This window comes from Atta colombica, unplaced genomic scaffold, assembly GCF_001594045.1.
Source record: "Atta colombica isolate Treedump-2 unplaced genomic scaffold, Acol1.0 scaffold146, whole genome shotgun sequence".
Classification (NCBI taxonomy): domain Eukaryota; kingdom Metazoa; phylum Arthropoda; class Insecta; order Hymenoptera; family Formicidae; genus Atta; species Atta colombica.
This window is the reverse complement of record NW_017259235.1, coordinates 484,069-508,478: the sequence shown is the minus strand read 5'-3', so window position 1 is coordinate 508,478 and position 24,410 is coordinate 484,069. Positions and strand designations below refer to the sequence as shown.

The window sequence follows — 24,410 nt, the reverse complement described above, 5'->3', positions numbered from 1 at the left end:
CCCCCCCCGACAGTCAGTAAATAATCGTAAGTGATAAAGGCACGTGTAAGTGAAAATAAGCTATGTATTGAATAAAAGCACTTTATGCCTTTCATCACTTTTTATGATTATTTATTGACTGTCAGGGGGGATAAGCATAGTTTTCATCCATTTTTACAAATATTTTTAAAGCAATCTCATCATTTTGTTTTATCCAAATTGTCTTTATTTATAAATGCTATGTAATAAAAATTAACGTGATTACGTCATTATCATAATCATTATAAGATCAAAATATTGTTGAACGTGCCATTTTATATAACAAAATAGTAGGACAAATAGTCGTTAAATAAATATTTAACTTTCTTTTTTTACCGGCTCAAATAGTAAGCTGGAGCCAGCTTACTGCCTTTTTACCAATCAGTAAAAAAAAGCTAAATGTGTACGACTATTTGTACTGCTGTTTTGTTACGGTAGTACGACATAAATACTAATATTTCTATGGGTTAATACTACACTTCCTTTACTGGCAACACTGAATTAGGTCTGCCAAGAATAAAGTATCCAGCGTTTTCGATACCTCGGCGAATATTTCATCGACTGTGCCTTCTGCATTAATCTGAAAGGAAATAATTAGTTTATAATTTGTAGGATACACGACGGTTGAGAATAAATGAAAAAAGTATATTACATATCTGAACTTACTCTCACAACTTTGTCTTTGTAATATTCGACAAGCTCGTTGTTTTTTACATTAAATATCTCGATTCTTTTTTGTATTGTCTCCTCAGTATCATCTGCCCTGTGCTGCACAGCAGCACGTCCAAGGAGTCTCTCTTTCATAGTATCATTCGCTACATCGAAGAAGAGAATTAAGTCGACAGGGCAAACCTGTGCAGCAACGTAATGATAATTTAAAGCAGAAGAGATATATATAATAGTAAAGAAAAAAGGGCTAGCTTACCTTTTCCTCAAAGAGAATTCCCTGATCCTTCTCACGAGGGTAGCCATCGATAAAAAAGCCAGTCTTTGTGGTTCCTTCCTCATGAGCTTTATCCATCTGTTCCTTTATGAGCTCCAGCACAATGTCCTAGCGGAACCACATGATCTTCACACTGAGAAAAACTGGGTTTGTCGCGTAAGATACGCAATATATATTTCTCTTTTTATTTTTTTGTTTCATTCTTTCGGCGCATACACAATTTCGATTTTCAGTCTTATATTTTTAATAATCATATTTATATTTGTTTATTACAAAATTTATATTATTTATATAATTAAAAAATTAATGTAAATGCAAGTTAATTAGTTCTTAAATGATAAAACCAATTAATGGAAATTTGCATATTACATACCGTTGGCACAAATAGTCCCTTGGACATCAGATCCTGAAGTGTCGCACCTCTTTCGCTGCCACTAGCAACTTCTGCTCTCAGTAAATCACCACTGCTCAAGTGAAGAAATCCATATTTTTCAATCATACGGTCACATTGCGTTCCTTTACCGCATCCCGGCCCACCAATTATCCAAATTGTTTTCATCTTCCCTGTATTTTCCTCTCTCCACAGCAAACACTAAACTAAAAATGATGATTATTTAAGTTTCCTTGAAAATCCAAAGGAAAAAAACTAGAAGATATATGGAATATATACAATTTCAATTAAAATTGTAGACTCACTCAAATGTAATTTCAAATACTTTTTTAAATAATAACTTTACAGATTTTTCAATTTTATTTTTTCACATATAATATATATTATACATAAATGACTGATAAATTCATTTTTTTTATATTCATCATTATATGTTAAAAACACCATTCAGCATTTGAATGATTTTATTGAACCCTATATACATACTTTCCTTTTTTATATTCATCGTTGTATGTTTTATATTTGTATTTTACTTGTTTAATTATTATTTGTTTAACTACATTCATTTACATTTAAAGAATTTTTTTAATTTCTTGTGCGTATTGAAAATTCAAAAGATCTTTCGACATCCTAAACAATGTGAACCCCGAGTAAAATTTCAAACGCGTATCGATTTCTCACACGATTGTCCCCCACGAGACGCGCCTGCGCCTTCAGAAAAGCTCGTTGACATTTCCGGTACCTCATCACCTTGAACTTTCTCCAAATGTCTCACGGGCAAAGTATAAAAAGAGAAATCGCATGTTCTTTCGATTTATTTTTGGTGTTACCAAATAAAATGAACACATTGAATCACGAACTTTGTGAAAGCTATTCTCATAAGCTTGTTTTCTAATTTAAATGGAAAGAGGTTGGAGAACAGGTTAAATTACAAAAACTGATTTCGAACACTTGCAAGAAATATTCTGACACAAACGATAGTTTTAGCAATATCGGCCGATTTCGAGTAATTTTATTACGATTTAACTCACTCCTCGTCTCCGTTAGATTCTGGTTCGAGGAAGAAAAAATAAACTGGCAACGGTCTTGAAGCTTCTCGGTAAACCCGTTCGCGTATCGATTGTCGGAGATGTAGAGTTCAATGTAGAAACGTATGAGCGCGATAGAAGAGCGCGGGAATGACTGAAGAGCATTCGGCTCGATCAAGTCGTTTTCCGAGATTACGTGATAATAGAGCTGCGTATTACACAATATCATAGAAGACAGACCTATACAAATATAGTAACGCTTAAAAATAAACCTGTGGCGAATGTATGAGGATCCCGTCTGTGTTACGAAAGCTATAACTTATATTCTGGATCGCAATTTACGTAATCGAAATATTAGAATGAGCCTTCGCGTTACATGATTTCTAGAATTATGCAAATGAAAATTGTCGTCATGTTAATTAATGCGATTCGAGCAAGGCGTGTGAAAAAAGTTAACACATATTTCTCGTGTAAGAGATTGTAAAATATAAATTACGAAAAAATCATTCGTTTAAATACCTCACTTCCTGGGTGCGACTAATTGTGGGTGTTGTATATCATATCGATGCAAATATTACAACTTTTTAGACACAATCTCCACAATCTCCCACATAGCATAATCGAACGCTAGACAAGATCAGTTTTTGAGAGGATAATTGTCGAGTATCTATATTTCAAGGATATGAGCTGCTTCCTGAAAAGTCATTTCCTGAAATCGCGATGCAAATTGTGAGGCGGGCGAAAAATTATATAAAGTCTGTGTTCCAAAATTCACTGCTAGCGCTAAAAATCTATAGTTTATGTGTGTATATATATTTTTAGCACTCGCAATAAATTTTGGAACACAACCATACTTACGTCTGTTCCTTCGCACGTTAGCAAATATTTCAAAACAGATCACGTGATTTATTTTGACACTGAAAGTGAATGTTGAGTGTCAGCTTGAAAAAATACCTTTTCATCTTTCATTTTAGTCAGAGTATATTCACTTTTAGTCAGAGTATATCTTGTATATTTTGAAATGAAGTGAAAATTACACAAATATGCAAATTTAATAGAAACATTTATGATTTCATTGGTCATTATCTTGTAAATTTATAATTTTGACTTCGCTTTAAGATACATAATTGACAAAATCAAGTTTTGGAACGCACCTTTGATTGGCTATCTGAGATGAAAATTGGACAAAACTATTAGTAAGTGGGGGGAGCACTATCGCAATTTTATACGATGCTCTAACCTCTCGAGAACGCATGTTTTTTGCTTGACATCATCGTCATCCTGTCGGCAATCGCGAAGCGTTAAAAAATTAATTGGCGAATAACGCGTATGATAAGAACTTTTGGTTGAAAGAAGAAAGATTCCAAGATGGTAAGCTTTAATGCGAGAAACGCGAAAGTGTCATTAATCGCTATTAACTTTATTCATGTCGATCTCATCTTCAACTGAAACTGACTCGAGACGCCTCATTATCTCGTGTCTCGCTTTTATATTTAATATTTGTTCTTCGCTTTTTATGATCACTCACTGCTTTTATTTAACGTCATGTTCTCTCATGGCAAGGAATACCTCACCAAATTAAAGAGATTATTCAGATATCTCGCAGCTTTTGCGACTCGTCGCAATCGTCATGTAGTCGGCTCTCTGGTCCGATTTTATAACCTTATATGGAAACTTATTTCACGCTGAATCTTCCCCAGAAGAATTTGAACAAAAAGCTAAAATTCGGAAAATAGGATGTCCTAAAGATACTTTTTTAAGAATTGTGTAAAAGATATAAGACATTTTGACGTTATTTGAAGTTATTCTTGTTTATTGATTCCAACAGTCTTATATCCATTTCTTCCAGGCAAATTTAATTTTTAATTAATTTTATTCCTCATCTTTTCTTAATTCTTAAAACTAGAAAGAGAGAGAAAAAATAAGTTAAACCATGATTAAAGTTAATCTATATTGATAGAAATGGACATTAATGCATGATGTAGAATGTAGATCTTCGAATGATGAAGATTCTGATCTTATCGTTTTTCTTATCGTTCAATAACTTTGCTTCAATTACTTTACAATTTATCTTTAATAGGAAAATACACGAGGGTATCTATGTACTTAAGTTGAAATGATCTATCATAAATGTATCTATCATTGAATTTTTCTCTTATTGATTAAATAGCAACCTCAAATAATCCTACTGAAGGAAGGTACGGATACGTCTCAGGGAAAGCAACAAGTTATATCCAATATAAATGCATGCCAGATAGTCGTGGATGCCGTTAGGACCACTCTAGGTCCTCGCGGTATGGACAAGCTCATAGTCGATCAAAATGGAAAGAGCACTATATCCAATGATGGTGCTACCATCCTGAAATTATTAGACATCATTCATCCTGCTGCTAAGACTCTTGTGGATATTGCAAAATCACAAGACGCTGAGGTAATAATTATTTTGTACTTATTAATATTGCACTCTCTGAAAACAATGGCAATATTTAGGCCGACGTGTTTTTTTTATAACATGTCGACTTGGAATAACGCAATAAGAATAACGTTATACTGGCAAGAATTCAGAGAATATCAAATCTAGAACGTATAGACTGACAATTTCTTAAAGATTTGTGATTGTTTCACAAGCGTTCAAACAAAATAATTTTATGAAGATAAAATAGGGTCAATAAAGAAAAAAGAAATTATTGATTGAATTCTATTATTTAACAGGTTGGAGATGGTACAACCAGTGTAGTTTTGTTGGCAGGGGAGTTTTTGAAACAAATGAAACCATTTATAGAAGAGGGCGTACATTCACGTATAATAATCAAAGCTCTTCGTCGCGCGCTTCAAATAGCTAAAGATAAAATTAATGAACTAAGTGTCAAATTAGACAGACGCGACATGGACGAACAGATTGAGCTTCTGGAGACATGCGCAGCCACAGCTATGAATTCCAAGTTGATATATCAACAAAAGAATCATTTTAGCGAATTAGTTGTCAAGGCTGTCATGAAGCTAGATGAATTACTTCCTCTTAATATGATTGGTATTAAAAAGGTAGGCATACTTGATCTTATATTTTATGAAAGATTTTAATATGCTGGCGTAATTAATTTTTGAGTAACATATTTAGGTTTCTGGAGGTGCACTGGAGGATTCGGAACTAATTGAAGGAGTGGCCTTCAAAAAAACCTTTTCATATGCTGGATTCGAAATGCAACCGAAAAAATATGAGCAATGCAAGATTGCATTACTGAACATTGAGTTGGAATTGAAGGCCGAACGAGACAATGCCGAAGTGCGTGTGGACAATGTGTCAGAGTATCAGAAAATTGTAGATGCGGAGTGGCAGATTCTCTATGATAAGCTCGATCAGATTCACAAGAGCGGTGCGAAAGTAGTATTGTCCTCGTTGCCGATCGGTGATGTCGCAACGCAATATTTTGCAGACAGGGACATGTTCTGTGCCGGTAGAGTACCTGACGAAGATCTCAAGAGAACGATGAAGGCATGCGGTGGTGCAATCTTAACAACGGTGCACGACATAAAGGACTCTGATCTTGGAAGTTGTCAGACTTTCGAGGAAAAGCAGATCGGTGGCGAAAGGTAAATTAAATGATATCCATTTCATTTATACAACAAAACATTTATCGATCGATATAAGTCGATCTGACGTGATTTATAATTGTATCTTTAGATTCAACTTCTTCTATGAATGTTCGCGAGCGAAGACATGCACATTTATCCTGCGTGGAGGCGCGGATCAATTTCTAGAAGAGACGGAGAGATCCCTTCATGACGCGATCATGGTCGTTAGACGCTTAATAAAAAATGATGCAGTGGTTGCTGGTGGTGGTGCCATCGAAATGGAACTCTCCAAGACTTTACGCGATTATTCGCGTACTATTGCTGGAAAAGAGCAACTTTTGATAGGAGCAATAGCGAGAGCTCTCGAAGTTATTCCGAGGTATGTTTGCTTTAAGGTAACATTCAATACGTTATCCTTAAGACAGAAATTTCACTTTTTAGAGAGATTCATTTAAAAAATTTTTAAGTATATATTACATTTTTATTCTTTAAATTTTAAATTCTTTAAGGACAGCGCCATTTATTTACTCTGTTACCTTCGGAATTTTTATTTTTTTTTCACAATGAAAAAAGTATCTAAAATGGAAATAAAAATTTTTCACTATAAACTTTTTGTATAATACAACTTTTATATAATATTATAGAGGAGCAAAAATTGAAAAATTTTTCACTTGATAGACGACTGCTCGTTTAGTGTTTCAAATATATTGTATATTGTATATACATAAATGTTTACAAGATGTAGTAATTAATGAAACGTATCGATTTCAGGCAATTATGCGATAACGCTGGATTTGACGCGACGAATATCTTGAATAAATTGCGCCAGAAGCATCATAAAGGTTTGCAGTGGTACGGCGTTGATATAAATTCAGAGAATATCACGGATAACATGCAGTACTTCGTCTGGGAACCGGCAATAGTGAAGATCAACGCATTGACTGCCGCTACGGAAGCCGCCTGTCTCATCCTTTCTGTCGACGAAACTATCAGGAATCCTAAGAGCAGCCAAGATGGCCCGCAACCTCCAATGGGACGTGGCATGGGCAGACCGATGTAATCTGTCTGTCCACTTAATTTCATCAAAACTAGAGATTCTATAACATAGTCTGATCACGAGCGATTTTGTCAAAATCCTCCGAGACAGAAAAGTACTCTCTAAAACTTTTAGAGTGAATATCACTCTTTCAAGATTGGCTCAATTTTCACTCTTTAGAGTGAAATTCCACTCCAAAGAATAGTAGAGAGTAGATATCATTTCTTCTTATATGTATGTATTGTGTACTATTTCACTCTAACTTATACTGTTTCACTCTATGACTTTAATTATGATTATAGAGTGAGATAGTATATATATATATATGTATATATAAAGAAGAAATTGTATATATCTTTCTTTCATATAGTTTTGACAAAATTGCTTGTGACCAAATTAGAATATTGGGTCTCTAATCAAGACTAACTATAAGAGAACTATGTAATGTGAAATGAAAGCATAGTTTATAAATGCGAGCATTATGTCGCATCTTTGCAGCCTTTTCTCTCGTCATCTTTTGTACATGCTAATATTTATAATGAATCACAATGAGTTGACAGATTAATTTCCTGTTTAAAATAAAATCTTATTGTTCCTTAGATATGCAAAAGCACCTGTATTCACGAAAGTTTGCATAAATGTTAAGTGTCCTTAATTTTTTCCATTTATATTTACATCTTCTTACCGAATCATCGAAATTCTTAAATTCTCCATCCCATTTTTCTTTCAAATGATCGAAATTTTTAAGCGGATTTTCGTACAATCGATTTGATTTCTGAAATTTCTACAGGATGTCCCAAAATTCGCGCATTTAGAGTGCAGGACATGATACTTATTTGTGCTAAAACAACAATTTTTTTTCTTTTGCAAAATTGCATCTAACAAATAGTTTTTGTAGAAGAATAGGTGAAGTTACACGAATAAAGGCAAAAATTATTTAATTGAATGTAATTTTACTGGAAACAATCGTTTGTTTTAGCACAAAAAAACAACTTTTCCCTTTAGTAAAATTGCGCCCGATAAGTTTTTGCGGGAGAGCAGGTTGAAGTTAACAAATAAACGCAATTATCGGATTATCACAATTTTGCTAAAGGAAAAAATTGTTTTAGCATAAAGTGTTATGTTCTGTACTCCGAAAACGCGAATTTTGAGACATCTTGCTATATAGTTATTTAAATTGTTGCATGAAGTTTAATATTATTAAAAGAAAATAATTCGATTTGAATGATAAAGATTCTCATTTCTTCAATTTTTTAATCTGCCATTCCTAGAATCGTTTGTAGAGGCGCTAATTATTTTTTCTGGACAAGATGGCCACTACTCCTTCGATGAAGTAAATTCGGCTCTTGAGATTCAAATATCGCGGACTGTTGCAAAACAAATTAAAAGAAGAACGTATAATTCTATAGAAGATCTCAAAGAATACTGCAAATTAAGTTTATTTTTCCGTATATAGATTCGCTTATAAATTCTTTGAGCATTAGATTTTCTGAAGAAAATACAAATGTTTTCAACTATTTTCATTTATATCCTTCCACATTCAAAATTCGTGAGCAACGTAATCAATTGTTGGAGATTGATAAGAGTAGTGACTTATTTAATGAAGGTATTGTATGGCACAAAATAAAAAGTACAGGACACTGATATCTACACTGGACGACATACTGCTGCTAAATTTGTATCCAAAATTCAAGCTGTGCTTAAATCGCTATCATTGCCTGTCGCGGCAGTAACAATGGAAAGATCATTCAGCATGGCGAATTTATGGCGAATTAAGGCATGATTGCGTTCAACAATGTCTGAATCCAGACATTACAATTAGTGGCCTTAGCATACTAAGTATAAAACTAAAACAGAAGTTTTTGAAACAGTTATAAAAATTAAATTTTTTTATGAAAGTACTTTTTTAAGACTCAAAGGAATATGTAAGCCTACCGCTAGATGTATTACATAAAAATTTTTCTCAGAATTTTTCATATAATTTTTAAGATAAATTTCTATATAATTTTTCAGAATTTCTATATAATTTTATAACTCACATTTTTTATATATGTTAATTATAAAATATTGTAAGATTTTTAAGATTTTTTATAAGTTTAATTTCTGATGAAATATTATAAATCTAAAAAATTAAAAAATGTTTTTTAAAAATTAAGGAATGAGAAATTTCAGAATATTTCAAAATTCACTTGTACGAAAAATTCTGAGAAAAGATATAAATTTTCCGAATATTTCTGAGTATTTCTGAAAAATGTTTCAATTCGAATAAAAATTATGAGAAAAATTTTCACCAGAATTCTTTATTAAATTATGAAATATATGATATAGCTATATAAATAAAATTATGAAATATTGCCATACCACTAACCGATCGAGTTCGAAATGAGTGGAAGGGAGAGGGAGGGGACATCGAACTCCTGCTTTGACCAGCTTTCACTACGATCCGTTTGGTGGCCTTGTCTAGACCGTCGGCGTTCTGTCCACGCGTCTTTGGCCTCATCAACATTGTGATCAAATCGTGCTACAATTATAATTAATACTCTATAGCGAGGTCAATGCCAGCTACGACAAGAGTGATGGAACAAGCAGTGGCGATTGTAGATGACAACGCGATGGCCACAATCTCGTAGTCACAGGTGTAAATACGAGATTCCTTTTTTCTCTCCCCTCCAGCTCATCTTCTTCTATCGTCCAGCCGGTGCGTGTCCGACGTCCGTTCACCGTGAGACGCCGTGCGAGACATGTCACATCCTCCAAGACCACGATAACGATGGCATCGCTCGACGGGATTAAATCACGTTTCACACATGCCGGTGACGAGACCGAATGGATCCCATTATCGCTGACATTGGTAGAGTATCCGCAAGGTCAGTACGAAAGCACGGCGTTTCTTATTGTCAGTATCCCGAGTTTTCACCTCTTTACTTCGTTACCGATTGTTTTACACACTGCCATGATCATGTAGATAAAACTTAGCCAGGCGCATTTATTCATCATAATATTTAATTATATGCCAATGTTTATAGAATTTGTAGAAATTCTTGTTATGTATTGAAATACTGAAGAATTTGTGAAATCGTTCCTTATTTATATTTTGTATCTTTAAGCCACCTTTAAAAGTTTTTCAAAAACTTTTAAAGCTTATCAAACTATTTAATTTATACTATTAAGCTTTGGATATTCAATCTTTTGATGAAATTTAAGAAAAGACTGTGTATTTGAAATTATAAAAAAATATCTATTTTTGACAATAATGTACGTTCATAAATTTTCAGGGGACATCTTTGGACAGTTTTTGGCTGTAATAAGTTTGATGCCCTTTGCCATTATAACTGGCATCATTACATTGATACTTTTTAGGAGGGATTTACATACTGTAAGTTAATTGTAATAATACATATAAATCAATTGTAATAACTCATATAGATTTAATTTATGACTCGCAAATGTAACTTTTTATTTAATTATAGATTGTACTTTTTATCGGAGTCAGTATCAATGAATGTATAAATTATGTATTAAAACACACGATTCGTCAAGCAAGGCCGATGAAGAGAGATAGCTTGTACGCCGAATATGGCATGCCGTCTACACATGCACAATTTATGTGGTTTTTTGCTGCATACGCAACACTTTTTATATACTTTAGGTAATGAAACATCACAAATAATTTCACATATCACTCGCTCTTGTTAACTCACTCATGTGTTACTTTTCTTCCAGGTTAAATTACAACTGTACGGTAACTGAGAGAGTTTGGCGGACAATAGTAGCGATAGGATGCATCGTCACAGCTTTATTGGTAACTTACAGCAGAGTGTATCTGTTGTACCACTCCAACACCCAAGTAATTTGGGGTACATTAATTGGAATTATACTGGGATTAGCGTGGTTCATAATCATGCACATGATCCTGACGCCGTTTTTTCCTATAGTAGTTTCGTGGTAAGTATCGGAAAATGGCGTAATAGCGATAATGGTTGCATTCAGCAGAGAAAAGTTTTGCAACTGTTCTAAAATTCTTTAGTATGATATTGGCCTTGTCCATAGTTCCTCATTAGATCTAAATGTATAAATCAATAATATTAAAGAGTTTTACAACAGTTATAAAGCTGCTTTCTCTGATGACTACTGCTTAATAATGTCATTCATATTATTCTAATCTTTGTTATTCTTCTATTCTTCAGGCGAATATCAGAGTTTTTATTGCTGCGTGATACAACGCTGATCCCTAATGTCTTGTGGTTCGAGTACACAAATATTCGTACGGAAGCTCGGGCACGAGCGCGAAAGTTATCGGCAATTGGGAGGTCGCATTGACAACCAATGATGGTATCGGCTAGTAAGCCGATAGCATATAATAATGCCTTGATAACGAACGACTCAAAACATTAAACTAACATTCCTACAATTGATTGCGTTGGAGGATTAATGCAAACACGTTTGAAATATTCAATCCTCTTATCAGAGACAATTTAAGTTTCACAAATTCCAATATAAACGTGGAACCGATTATGAAATGATCGTCATTGCAATGTGATGTATCATCATTCAATATTGTCGTTATTATGATAATTATTGTCTATTACTAATATTAATACGATAATATTAAGCTGTTTTTAAAACGAGAAATAATTGGAGTAACGGCGCCGTCAAAGCTGTGGCGCAAGTGCGTATTAATTTGCGATTGCTGGAAGGATATTGCTGGGAAGGAAAAATAAGAAAAAATAAATAATACGATCGTCACGCGTGTTGTAATAGATTGCTGGCATGGTCGAGATTATTAAAGTCATCAAATGCGTTTGCACGTTCAAGCACAATTGTATTATATTCTTTTTAAGGTTTCGCAAATTGTTCTAAGGTACCGTTTTGTACCAACTCCCAAGAGGCATGTATCGCCTGTATGCTAGATTCTTTCTCCATGTGTTCTTAATAATTAAGTAAAGAACGAAATAATGTGTGAGATGTATGCAATGTTTAGTTAAATAAAATTGGAGATTCGGAAACAATCAAGAGGAAGCAACTACGAGAAGAAGTATCGATTCTTTCAATAAATCTGTTTCTGAATGAGCATGCAAGTGTTTCATCAGTGTACTATTATATGATGTTTCGCAGCAATTCATTCCAGCATATTTACGAAAATTGAAATATTCATTCGATACATATTCATTGTACTTGTACATTGTACAAGATATACATTTTTTTTAGAAATGTAAGAGGAAGATCAGACTGGAGTACAACGGAGCATTATAAAAATTGTTGAGTTAATAGAATTGATTGTATTAGACATAAAATTGTAATACAACGTTGTCTGACATGTTTGTATTCCAGGCGCGAATCTTGTTCATTGAATCATCATTTATGAGATTACTGCCTGAGGATCATCATATCAGTCTTTTTCTATTTTTTTTTTCCAGAGTTAATGGTAATGTTTTAAAAAAATTTTAATTTCTCTCTCTCGAGCAGGGACGTGTGAAGATAGCATTAATAATTAGTCGGATAGAAGTTAGCGGGCGAATATATATATATGTTATTATGTATGATATCTTTTTTCTGAGGAGGAGGTTTGCATTTTGTTAATGGAATTCAATAAACTGCACATAAGCAGTGCATCGAACGGGTTTTGTGAAAATCTTGTATAGAAAAGGAGTCTCATTTCACGACTTTGATTACATTTAATAAATATATTGCCACGTGACAATAATTTCTTTCAACAAAACCATTAAAAATATCGCATGTATATGTACATTTTGAAAATTATAGATAATGATACATAGCACGCTGTATCATGTGATATAGTTTTGACAGACAAATACAACGACCTTGTGTTCATTTATTTTAATTGAATCGATAAACAAAGTAATTTGCAGATTAACCGATAGGCATGAGGCACGAATATCTAGACACGATATGCCTGATTGAAAATTTCTAGTACCTCTAGATTCCGGAAGTTGCTGAGGCATTTAATGAATCCTACGACAAAGCACAGGGAGCGTGGGAGACACAAAAAGAAAGAGAAAGAGGAGAGTTGGGTGTTTGCTTGCTAGGAAGAGTGCTCGATCGCGTGAAAGGTCTAATTCGTGAGGATGGATTTCAACGTGAAGAAGCTGGTGAAGGATGCGGGAGCCGCTCTAAGCAGGGTTGTGCAGGTGGGAAAATCCTCCTTTTTTTTTCTCCGTTCTATCCGGAGAAAGTCTGGGATCCGCGTCGAGGAAACACGACGTCAAACGCATTTCGAACCCGTTTTCGGCGTTTGTCACCGTTGACATTCAACGTCCAAAAGCGATGATCGAACGCGTTTGCACGTCATTGGACGGCTTCTTTGGCCGCTCCTCGTTCTCGTCGAACTGGAGTCCATGTCCAATATCATCTCGTTTAACCTAGATCCTGGTCTTGTCTCGACGTGTAACGTCGTCAGCCGATACCAATGACGCTACTCTTTAATCAAATGAAAACGCGTCATCTTCCTCTGATGCTATATTAGCATCGCAATAATGACGCGGACTTTGAATGCGAATCGTAAAATCATATTTGTTCATTGGCAACTATATTTTAAGAGCATTAGAAATACTATATATTGAGAGCGTTGCTATATATTAGAAACGTTAGAAATTGCCAAGAAAATTTAAGATTATTATGTTTGCTCTCTCACGTCTCTCAGATGACAGAAGAGACACTGGGTACTTCAGAAAAAACTGAATTAGATGCGCATTTGGAACACCTAGCAGAAAGAGGAAATGCCACCAAAACATGGACGGAAAAGATACTGCGGAATATGGAAGCTGTGCTTACTCCAAATCCTGGTATTCAATTTGAATTAATTAGATTTGAATTTTGATAAAAAATCGATTGTCAACCCTTTAACATTATTTAATAGAATCTTCTATATGTATATTTCATCATTAATTCTAAAATGATATATTTTGCAGGTAATAGGATTGAAGATTTTTTTTATGAAAAAATTGATAAGAGGAGACCTAATAGGTTGAGTAATTTGGAATATGTAGGCACTGATATGATAGAAGCTGGAAATGACTTTGGTCCAGGGATAGCTTATGGTTAATGTCAAATATATTCTCATAAATATACACATATATGTATGATGGAAGAGAACTTGATGTAAGATTTGATTTTAGGTAGCGCATTAATAAAAGTCGGCCAATGCCAGCAGAGATTGGGACAGATCGAAAGGGACTTTATAGGAACTGCCGCCAATTGTTACATACAGCCGTTGAGGAAGTTCTTGGATGGAGAAATGAAAACCGTCAGCAAAGAAATGGCGATATTGGAAACCAAAAGGTAAAAATCGCTTATCCCTATTGTATATACTAAAAGTCTTAATAATTAATCATGTTAAATGATTTTAATATAGATTGGACTTGGATGCATGTAAAAATAGAGTAAGGAAAGCGAGGAGCATGCTGGGTCAACAGAGTGTAAGTATCGTTAATTGTCAATATCATTTAAAAATTGTTCTATACGTTTACGATGTGTTTTGTCCTCCATACTGCTGCGATTTATAGGAGTCCGGCATATCACCCGAAGTATTGCTTGATCAGGTATTAATGCAATCGATAGTTTCGCTTGTTTTCTCAATTCAGAGAAATCCAAATCCAATGCGATCGCATTAAAGATTTTTATGGCTACCATTTAGGAATATGTATTAAATTTTATAGATATTAAAGTGCTAATGTTCTTGTCACGTTTTACACATTATCATAATAGTCTCATAATCTGTATACACATAAAAGCAAAAAAACATGGTAGTAACAATTGTTGAATCGACACATGTGAAGCGACACATAATCTTTCTTACGATATGGATCAATAATTATGGATAGCTACGTCTCATAGCTACAATCATTTTAGTTTCGACTTCATCTTGGATAGCAGATACTAAAATATATATATATACAGAAAACAATAAATAAAATGTATATATTGCTCACTCAGGCAGAGAGGGAGTTAAGGGTAGCGCAATCAGAGTTCGATCGACAAGCAGAAATCGTGAAATTGCTGCTGGAAGGTGTCTCAAGCTCACAGGCCGGACATTTGCGATGCTTGCACGAATTTGTAGAAGCGCAAGCACGTCATTACGCGCAATGCCACGCCGTCATGCAAGACCTACAGCGTGACCTTGCCGGGTAAGTTGATAGCTTTTACCACTTTTTGGCTTTCTTTTTTCTTTTAAAAATATTCTATTTATCTACTCTATTCAACCTGTATTTGGCACGTTATTGTCCTCGTGCAGCGTATTGTTATTGCAACATTTCTGTACAGCTATCCTACTTTATGGTGATCCGAGTGAGTAATGTTTGACAAACCTTGAATGTTAATGAGTATGTTTAGATATCAATTCGTAAACTCCGCTTCTCCTTATAGCAATCGCGGGCATAGATTTGGACAAAAAGATACGATGAAATTTTTCATGATAAAAATGTCTCACTGCACAAAAGATGCAATTTTGATGGTTTGACGAACATTACCTGTTATAGCTGGTTTCAACAACATTAATTAATTTTAACCTTTAATCGACTGACAGTAGAATTGAGGTTTTAAGATTGTTTGACCTCGGTGAAACCGTTGTGTGATCAATTATACCAGATCTAATGCCGACATAATTTAATTGCTTCTATATCAGCATCCTGTCCTGAACATTGTAACAATCGCTATAGTAATAGATGTAAATTATTTTTTTATTATCTATTTAATTACTCCTTGCTTCCTCGGCCTTCGTACAATCTGTTGGAGCGTGTTCTCTCCCGCTACTCTCTATCTCTGCTTGCACAATTGGTAATTGCAGGGCGCGTCAACCGAGCCCTTTGCTGAGAGTCAACAGCGAGGAAGTGATCGAGCTAAATCCTTCGCCCACTCTCTCTCAAAATTCGTCCGTAACTGCCGGATCTACCGCTTACGTTACCGCCACATTCGACACTGATACCAGTAAAATTTAGTTTTCAACCCTTCGAATATTGACGAGTCATTACAAATTTCGAATCCAGTTGGCAATTCAATTAACGGATCTACGTTATCACGCAATTTTCCCACTTTAGCGACGTTCGTTCAAGTACACGTACACGTACACGTTAAAAAGCTTGATTTCGATTGTCGCTGCAGACTTGTTCCCTATCAATAAATACTCTATAATGTTGTATAATTGTACATGCAATTGTATATTTAGATAAATAGGACGGATAAAATATCTTTCTCGATAAATTTCTTTGTGAACGATTTACGGCGATCAGTGCGGTTTACATATCTTATCTTCATCTTCTTCTATACTACTACCTCTTATTATTCTTGTATTACCTTTTAAAAACAATTGCTTTAGATCGCCGTAACTCGGCCGAGAATGGCCATAATGGCATCAAAGAGAAATTAATTCTGATGCGCCATGTAACTAAACAACGACATAAATGTAGACACATATCACGCTTTTCTTGTTTTTATACTAGAATGTTGATAATCTGCCTGTATTATGTACTGCGGGGGAAAGAGTAAATTTTTCCATTCTTTCCAAGATATCGGAGAATATCGGGGTGAACCATGTAACAATAATGCATGTAATTGAATCCAGTAGAATTGAAAACACACATGCCCGCAAAAGAACAAACTAATTTGCCGAATAAAAAATGTCTTTAATGCAAAATTCGATCTTTTTAAATTGCATGCATACTGATCCAATTCATCACAATCAAATACTTATTATTTCGCTCAATGTCAAGTAACGATGTAGAGTGGTGAGTGTGTGCCTGATTATAAACGTGAAACGATATTTCAATATATTCACGTTGTATGGCAGTGTATGATCCTCGTAAAAAGTCGCTTATAAGTTCAGTTGTGTCTCCTACCCTAATGTTTTCCTCGTACACGAGTTTATATTATAAATAAGATTATAGCACTATAAATTCACTTATCGTTTACCTACCCAGCCTATCTGGGGGTTCCTATTACACCACCCCACCAGCCACCACCAACGCACTAGCCGAGAACGATCAGGACAGAGCAAGAGTGTTGTGCAATTACGACGCGAGGGATCCTAGTGAACTAAGCGTCATGCAGGATGAGGTAACGAAGTTTGTGATTTAGGTACTCAACAGCATGTTTGGCGATGTCTCGAACGAAGGGCATGAATCTGTAGTCGGGTTAAGTTACGGTATTGTAAGGTCACCTACTTATAATCTTTTTTTTTTAATCACTGTATAAATATGTATTGTAGAGAGATTTTCTTTTGTATTTCCTTCGGACCATCGTGTAAGACTCGTTTTAGACTTAAATCTTTCGGGACTGTCGCCGATTTTCGATTCTCCTAAACTCTGAGGAAAAAATTTATTCTCGATGCGTCCCCGTCCCGAAAGGATTAAGATACTGTCCCGAGATGTTGAACTTCTCTTAATACGCGTTATAGAGTTAAATATTTGTTATTATAAGTACACATTTCAAATCGCGAGACGCTCATATATATATTAACTTGCATAACTTTAAGAGCTCTCTGTTAATACTAACAACATTGTACTGATGCATTTATTTTCAAGTAGCTAATAATGTTGTTAACTTGCAAGATATTAGATATTATTCTCGAAAGAAAGCTTGAAAAATTCGTATTCTCATGTATTGTCAGAAAAATAAAAAATGCCGAAACTTACTATATTACTCCTGCAATGCATTAATATCAATACAAAAACAATTGGGAAAATCATTTTTGGATACACAGTAAAACGGAAAATAAGGATAGTGATAACTTTTAGCAATATTAATAATACATAATTTGCAAAGTTTCGAGAATATCTAAATATGAATTCAACAATCCTTTAAAAAAATAATTTCTATCGATATTCTTATGAATTGCAAAACATAATACGAAATATCGATTAATCAAGTAATTCATCTTAAAAAAAAAAAAAATCTATCTTCATAAGATTAGCAGTTATATCTGTATCCTAATTGTACACATTGATTTGTGCATGCTAGACATATATTGTAATTTTCAATTAGTTTGAATTTACGTGCGCTTTGTTATATTTTTTTTTTAATCAATGTGTCGTTAATATTACGTATTAGTTTCACGTTTTCTCTGCTATAGATTTGTAAGATAACAAGAATACAGGACACATCGCGAACGTCTAGAATCATAAACGTACTCGTGCGTGACGAGTTATTGTATATTTATTCAAATTTCATTTGTTGTGCATGTTCAAGAAATGCCTATCGTTTTACTTTGTTACGAGCATTTTATTTATTGTGTCACGACTATCGTATTTTTCATGTATTGTTTTGTACGCTTATTTCGATGTGTATCTATAGTGACGCTATATATAATGCGTGCCTGTATATTATAATCAATACGATGTATTAATTAGATTGTGTATAAAGTTATACTTTAATAAATTGAATATCCTGAGAAAAAGAAAGACAGAAGGTATATATGTGTTTTTTCTAGGTAATCGGTATTTACAAAATTCCCGACGACGATGATTACTTCATGGGAATTAGAGGCAATCAACAAGGAAAGGTGCCCAAAGTATACGTGGAAACACTTATAATACATCGTTAATGCACTTAGAAGCTATCGTCTATTGTCAATTGCATTTAGAGTCAATTTAGCAACACTGCTCTCTCGCGAAGTTTTATTTTCAGCTTGAATTAGTCGAAATAATGGCTATCTTACTTGGCTTGAAAAGTGATTCGTTATTTCAGGACCAAGAGATTAATCCCAATTTAATTAAATAAATCACTAATCTATGACTAAAGCATACAACACGATGGAATTATTCTTGTATTCAACACTTGTGCCTCTTGACCGTTATGGTTTTTCTTTTCACAATTGACCAAGTGGTCGAAAAAAAAACATTTATCGTTTAAAGATTTATTATTAATAGTACATAATATATATATATATATATATAAAAGTTTACTTCTTTTTCGACACACCGACCGTGCGTCCACGACGACCTGTAGTCTTGGTGTGCTGACCACGTACACGGAGACCCCAGTAGTGACGCAGCCCTCTGTGAGCACGGATTTTCTTCATCCTTTCCAAGTCCTCACGGAGCTTAGAGTCTAAGTTGGCACTCGTGAGCTGCAAAATAATACAAAGTTTTCAAGATATCTTGTGACTACTAACAATTACATAAGATTACATGTATATTTGTTCTCTGTTTTGATCTCTGTTGCACTCATACTTGTTATTCGATATAGTAAGGAATACTATAAAGCAATAAAAATGTACAGCAGTGCAGTTGCTATTGCACAATCTACCAGCTGAAAGTACAATGAACATATGCACGATCAGTCGTGAATTTGTGCAATGGAATTTTCACGATGTATTACAATAATAGATAAATGATTGTTATCCAAGTCATCATTATATCTTTATGTCAGTCGAATTTCAATAAATTATTTGGATCTAAAATTCCATGTTCGAGAAACTTTTCTCTAAATGTATGATTTTATATTTTTCAACAATAAAGCATGTATTTCAGAATGTGATCTTTTTTTTTTTTTTTAAAGAAACAGATGCATACCTGTGAGTACTTTCCATCAACGATGTCCTTCTGTCTGTTGAGGAACCAATCAGGAATTTTGTATTGCCTGGGATTAGCCATAATGGTGACAATTTTTTCAACCTAAAAGCATTTCGGATACGTCAGTATTTTTAAGATGTTTCATAAATGTAGAACGGCTAAATTTACTTCTTCCTCCGAGCATTCTCCAGCTCGTTTGTCCAAGTCAATGTCTGCTTTCTTCAAGACGATGTTGGCATAACGCCGACCAACACCTTTGATCGCGGTCATAGCAAACATGACTTTCCTGTTGCCGTCGATGTTCGTGCCCATGACACGAAGAATGTGCTGAAACTTCTCAGGAATCACGAGCGACTGGAAAACAAGAGCATGATTATGTATACACGCGAAACTAACCTCAATCACGACGCGCGACAAATCGCGAAGTTAAATGAATTTTTGACCGCTGAATGGAAATCGTCGAATCTTTGCGATCATCGCGAAATATCATGAAGCACGCTCAACAAACAAAAAACTTGAATTCGCGAAATAAGCCCGCCACATAACCTCAAAACGTCGGTTGATCGTTTTTTTCGCGACATTTGTTAAAATATTTCGAAGATAAATTCAGAAACGACAAATTTATCATCTTATTTGAGTGTTTGATGCGTATCACACAAGATTTCTTCGAAAAAATTGGATTTCAGAAGGAATTCGCATGACACTCACCATCTTGCCGTAAAACTTGACACCGAAAGACGGAAATAAGATAGGAATGGAGATTCATAAAACCGGAAACGACCGCCATGTTAGAGCTCCAAGCTTTATATATCGATTGAAAATGACTAGAGAGGTTTCTCTCTGATTGGACGCGTTTTTTCGTGATGCCGTCGAAAAATCTCTCGTACACTACCGCCAGTACATCCATTTTCAGTTTAGGAACTACGTGACTACATACATTTTCTGACACGTATCGATAAAAATCGTATCTTCGAAAGTAGATGCGGTTCATCTTTGTAGTAAATCCTCGGAACAGAAGCGTACCGACTATCCATAAGAGGGACAATTTAATGGTTTTTGAACGAAAAAATTTCTTAAAGCACTGACAAGATAAATTTTATTCAGATGCTTTAATACAGCCAGTGATAATAATAATTCTTTAAATTTATATCTTCGTAACTTATCGATAATAAAAAAATGTACCTAGGGTCGGTAAGCTTGGTATCTCATATATCGATTAGCAAAATTTACTTAGCTTATAAGTTATTAAGTTAACTAAAGATGTCGCCACCAATTGAAAGTATGGCCGATATGCATTAGTGTTTCTATATAGTGGAGCTAGTAATATCTTAAGATTCTCAACTATAATAATTAATATCTTAACGCTAATACAGCTTTCTAATGTGAATTATAGATTCGTCCAGCTTTTTTTATATTTCGCATCGATAATAACAACATGAAGTTGTATATCATATATATGTGAGTTGCAATTTTAACATTTTGGAACTATAATTCATATACTTCTTAGCTTTTGGATAACATATGAGATCATTAGTATGTAAAATATAACTTTTAGAAAACAAACAGTTTGAGTTCTTACCGATATATAAAATGAAATTTATACATTCAATAAACGCCCTGGTGAAAATTTTTCTCAGAATTTCTTTATAATTTTATAAGTTTCTCACATTTTTTATACGAATTGAAACATTTCTCAAAAAATCTACATCTTTTCTCAGAATTTTTCATATATGTTAATTATGAAATATAGTAAGATCTTTAAGATTTTTTGTAAGTATAATTTCTGATGAAATGTTACAAAATCTAAAAAATTAAAAAATACTTCTTAAAAATTATAGGATGAGAAATTTCAGAATATTTCAGAATTCACTTGTATGAAAAGTTCTGAGAAAATATGTAAATTTTCCGAATATTTCTGAAAAATGTTCCAATTTGTATAAAAATTATAAGAAAAATTTTCATCATGGCAAATATAATAGCTTGAAATGAGAAGTCAATTTACAGTAGTATATGCATGTGTATACTTATATATGCATATGTATATGTATTATAGTGATGTGTCGATATCTTATAGATTGTATGTATGTATTATAAATTGTATGTATATAAGTCACATATTTAATCGATAAACAATGATTTTGAACTATCACCCTAATATCCTACTTTTAGGCCGATATTCATAATCAGATCTTATATTCAAGACTGTCTTAAGTACGATCTTAAGAAGTCGTGACAAATGCTTCGACTGATCACAATTAGAAAAAAGAATTTTAACTAATTAACCAATCAACGAATACTTCAAAATAGTGTATAGCCTCTCAAATAAACTGTACCACCATTCTGTTCTGAGAGGCATGCTACGCACACTTTACGAGATTTTATATCCGAGAGAACTGAGGATAAAGTTTCGCAGCGGAAGAATAGGAGGAGAAAAGACAGAGTCTGCCTTTCTGTGGGGTCGTAAAGCGGGGAGAACGTCGTCTTTAAAATGGCGTGACAGGTCTGTGATGACTTCCAACGAGCCCGTCCAATGGCAATGACGCAAACGAAGAAAAAAAATAAGAACATTAGAAAAAAATTACCGTGCTGTTTGAATAATGAAATTCCGGTCGATGTTAGAGCGAAAGAGAATACGTAAAAAATTGATTTAGTCTCGCATATATTAAAAAAAAATACCCAGAAATGATTCTTATGCCTGAATTGATGTCAATACGATATAATATCGATGACTTCAATGTTAATTAAATGTCGATTCGACATCTAATTTTAATGGTCATTTCTCACTGAGATCAGACATTTATTGCCGTTGTGATTGCCGATCATAAACTTAGATTACATTCCATAACGTTCTCTCCGAGGAAAATTTTACTAGATATACTATAATATAATATACGTTACGTGTACCATTATTTCGAGTAAAATTTTCTTTGGAGAAGACGAATGTAGAATATGTCCATATTAATATCTATATAATGGACGTTTTTTTAGTAAGAACACAATGTAATTAACATAGTGAATCATTACATATTGTTTTTATCAACGTTAAACAAGGATGAAATGATTCACTGTATCTTTACTGAAAATACCTTGAATTGTGTTGTCGATGCCACGACTATCTGATAACTTAACACGTAATATTTTTCTGTAAATAAGTTGTAATTATTTATAGGCATAAGAGAGCCCATCTATTTACTTGATAAAATCTTTCTCTTTTTTTTTTTTGAATTATATTTGGCATGCCGATTCGGATCAAAGTCATAAATCGCAAGGTATAGATACTTTATCTTTCATTTAAAAAAAAATCTTTCTCGAGCAAAAATACAAAAAGAAAAATGAAAGTTGAAGCAAACGGATCTATGATTGAATGTTGTCGTCATTTTATTTTAGTCAAGTCAAAGAAGCGAAAGATGCATATACGCATATATACGACACGTATTGTAGACGTGGCGTAAAAATTCCACGCAGGAATCTAATATTAACAACCAGCTCGATTCTACGGATACGCCAACGAGGTTGTCGGTGCGAAATGAAATTTGTCTCGGTGTGCTGTCGATGGAGTTTCGATAACTCGATAAAAATCCGGCGAGCGGAAAAGCAATCGTTTCGCCACGCAAAACTCTTTCTCCCTCGCTCTTTGTTCCTCTTTCTCTTTCCCTCCCTTCCCCCATCTCTCGATTTCTCCCTCGCTCGTTCCCCCTTCTAATCTTGACTGCAAGGGTCAAAGGTTAGTCGGTCGGGCAAAGGTAACAAAGGTAGCAAAGTGGCGAATCGAGGTGGTGAATCGAGAAACGAGTCGAAACGAGCGTTCGGAGAGTAAATCGCCATAGGGTGGGAGGCAGTAGGGATGTTCGCCAAGTTCCCGTGCATGATCCCCCTTTGATCCGTTTTACTACGGTCGTTCCCTCGGATTAAGCCGGAATAAGAAAGAATTCGCGAGTTTCGTTCTAACATAATTTATCCAGTCACCGTGTAGCACATCTCGTGTCGATTTTAAAGCAGAATCTTCGGGAAATCTCACCACGGAGCAATCACGAAGCACTCATCCAGAGAAAAATTTCTTCGATTCAAACAAAATTTGTTTTATAATTATTTGTTATATAAAAAAAAATTTTGCAATAATTGCTATTACGGATGAATAAAAATTTCTGTGAGATTTAAATAATTTATTTCTTGAAATCAAGTGAATTTTCATTTTCCTCAAAAGAAAATGAAAATTCACTTGATATTTTCACTTCAATTTAAAAAAAAATCAACGAAAGAAACAATTTGTTCGATTTAAACATAACTTTTCTCTGCTGGCCGCTGAACAATACCATTCCGAGATCGAGAGATATCGCCATTCACAACGCTTCTGCCATGATTTTCCATTAGTCGACGATCGGAGAGACCGCGCGTTCGAATATTTAGAGTTTCAGGAATTCAGTTCTCACTCGGACACTATTCGCGTGGTCGTAGCGAAGACAATCCGCGTTGATTAAAACAAGAGATAGGTACGCGACGAGAACGGGGTCGCGCCTCGCGATAAATTTGCCGCGGAATTCATAAAGCATCGTTAACGTCGCTTTCGGCGGATGCGAATGTGCACGACGAAAATAGTTCATTTTCTCTCTCTCTCCCCCCCCCCCCCCCCCCCCCCTCTCTCTCTCTCTAAAAAAATATCCTTTCGGGACTATACAAAAAAAAAGGGAGAGAACGAGGCATCGAAGGGATAGGCGATACACGAGAGGCTTAGAGTGCCGAAATGATTAATCATCCAATGAAGGATTCTGCATTATGTGGGACGGTTACATCGTCTCATCGATGGCCCCCGATGTCGCTTATTGTCGGATTATGATAGAGATTTGCAGTCTCGACTGACATATGCTCTGGACTTTTTTGCGCTTGGAAGATGAGTAAT

At 34.5% G+C, this 24,410-nt stretch overlaps 5 protein-coding genes across 10 annotated transcripts; 3 read left to right on the top strand and 2 right to left on the bottom strand.

Annotated features, from left to right (window-relative positions):
- Positions 1–207: 207 nt before the first annotated feature.
- LOC108685132 (adenylate kinase isoenzyme 1) lies at positions 208–3,104 on the bottom strand. 2 transcript variants are annotated; one of them, XM_018189790.1, is made up of 5 exons: positions 2,900–3,104; positions 1,335–1,558; positions 944–1,069; positions 685–870; positions 208–598 (listed from the first exon to the last, which is right to left on the bottom strand). In XM_018189790.1, the coding sequence occupies exons 2-5, from the start codon at positions 1,518–1,520 to the stop codon at positions 503–505; spliced, it is 594 nt and encodes a 197-aa protein (XP_018045279.1). In that variant the 5' UTR covers positions 1,521–1,558; positions 2,900–3,104; the 3' UTR covers positions 208–502. The 2 variants fall into 2 exon arrangements, with proteins under 2 accessions (XP_018045279.1, XP_018045278.1); XM_018189789.1 differs by lacking the exon at positions 2,900–3,104 and adding an exon at positions 2,384–2,629 and having other exon boundaries at positions 211–598.
- Positions 3,105–3,633: 529 nt separating this feature from the next.
- On the top strand, positions 3,634–7,090 carry LOC108685121 (T-complex protein 1 subunit eta). Its single transcript, XM_018189775.1, has 6 exons — positions 3,634–3,751; positions 4,551–4,811; positions 5,093–5,422; positions 5,499–5,971; positions 6,063–6,332; positions 6,725–7,090. Exons 1-6 carry the CDS (start codon positions 3,749–3,751, stop codon positions 7,011–7,013), a joined length of 1,626 nt encoding a protein of 541 aa, XP_018045264.1. The 5' UTR covers positions 3,634–3,748; the 3' UTR covers positions 7,014–7,090.
- Positions 7,091–9,450: 2,360 nt separating this feature from the next.
- Positions 9,451–12,684, top strand: LOC108685115 (dolichyldiphosphatase 1-like). Its single transcript, XM_018189768.1, has 5 exons — positions 9,451–9,856; positions 10,265–10,365; positions 10,460–10,638; positions 10,713–10,934; positions 11,177–12,684. Exons 1-5 carry the CDS (start codon positions 9,760–9,762, stop codon positions 11,307–11,309), a joined length of 732 nt encoding a protein of 243 aa, XP_018045257.1. The 5' UTR covers positions 9,451–9,759; the 3' UTR covers positions 11,310–12,684.
- A 287-nt stretch (positions 12,685–12,971) lies between these two features.
- On the top strand, positions 12,972–18,787 carry LOC108685176 (endophilin-B1). 5 transcript variants are annotated; one of them, XM_018189850.1, is made up of 9 exons: positions 13,076–13,138; positions 13,651–13,792; positions 13,919–14,047; positions 14,126–14,288; positions 14,362–14,425; positions 14,513–14,548; positions 14,943–15,133; positions 16,922–17,057; positions 18,430–18,787. In XM_018189850.1, exons 1-9 carry the CDS (start codon positions 13,076–13,078, stop codon positions 18,541–18,543), a joined length of 1,038 nt encoding a protein of 345 aa, XP_018045339.1. In that variant the 3' UTR covers positions 18,544–18,787. The 5 variants fall into 5 exon arrangements, with proteins under 5 accessions (XP_018045340.1, XP_018045343.1, XP_018045341.1 ...); XM_018189851.1 differs by lacking the exon at positions 14,513–14,548 and having other exon boundaries at positions 12,972–13,138; positions 18,430–18,784; XM_018189854.1 differs by lacking the exon at positions 16,922–17,057 and having other exon boundaries at positions 12,972–13,138; positions 18,430–18,506.
- A 52-nt stretch (positions 18,788–18,839) lies between these two features.
- LOC108685178 (40S ribosomal protein S18) lies at positions 18,840–20,300 on the bottom strand. Its single transcript, XM_018189855.1, has 4 exons — positions 20,222–20,300; positions 19,682–19,867; positions 19,514–19,615; positions 18,840–19,068 (listed from the first exon to the last, which is right to left on the bottom strand). The coding sequence occupies exons 1-4, from the start codon at positions 20,222–20,224 to the stop codon at positions 18,901–18,903; spliced, it is 459 nt and encodes a 152-aa protein (XP_018045344.1). The 5' UTR covers positions 20,225–20,300; the 3' UTR covers positions 18,840–18,900.
- Positions 20,301–24,410: the final 4,110 nt, after the last annotated feature.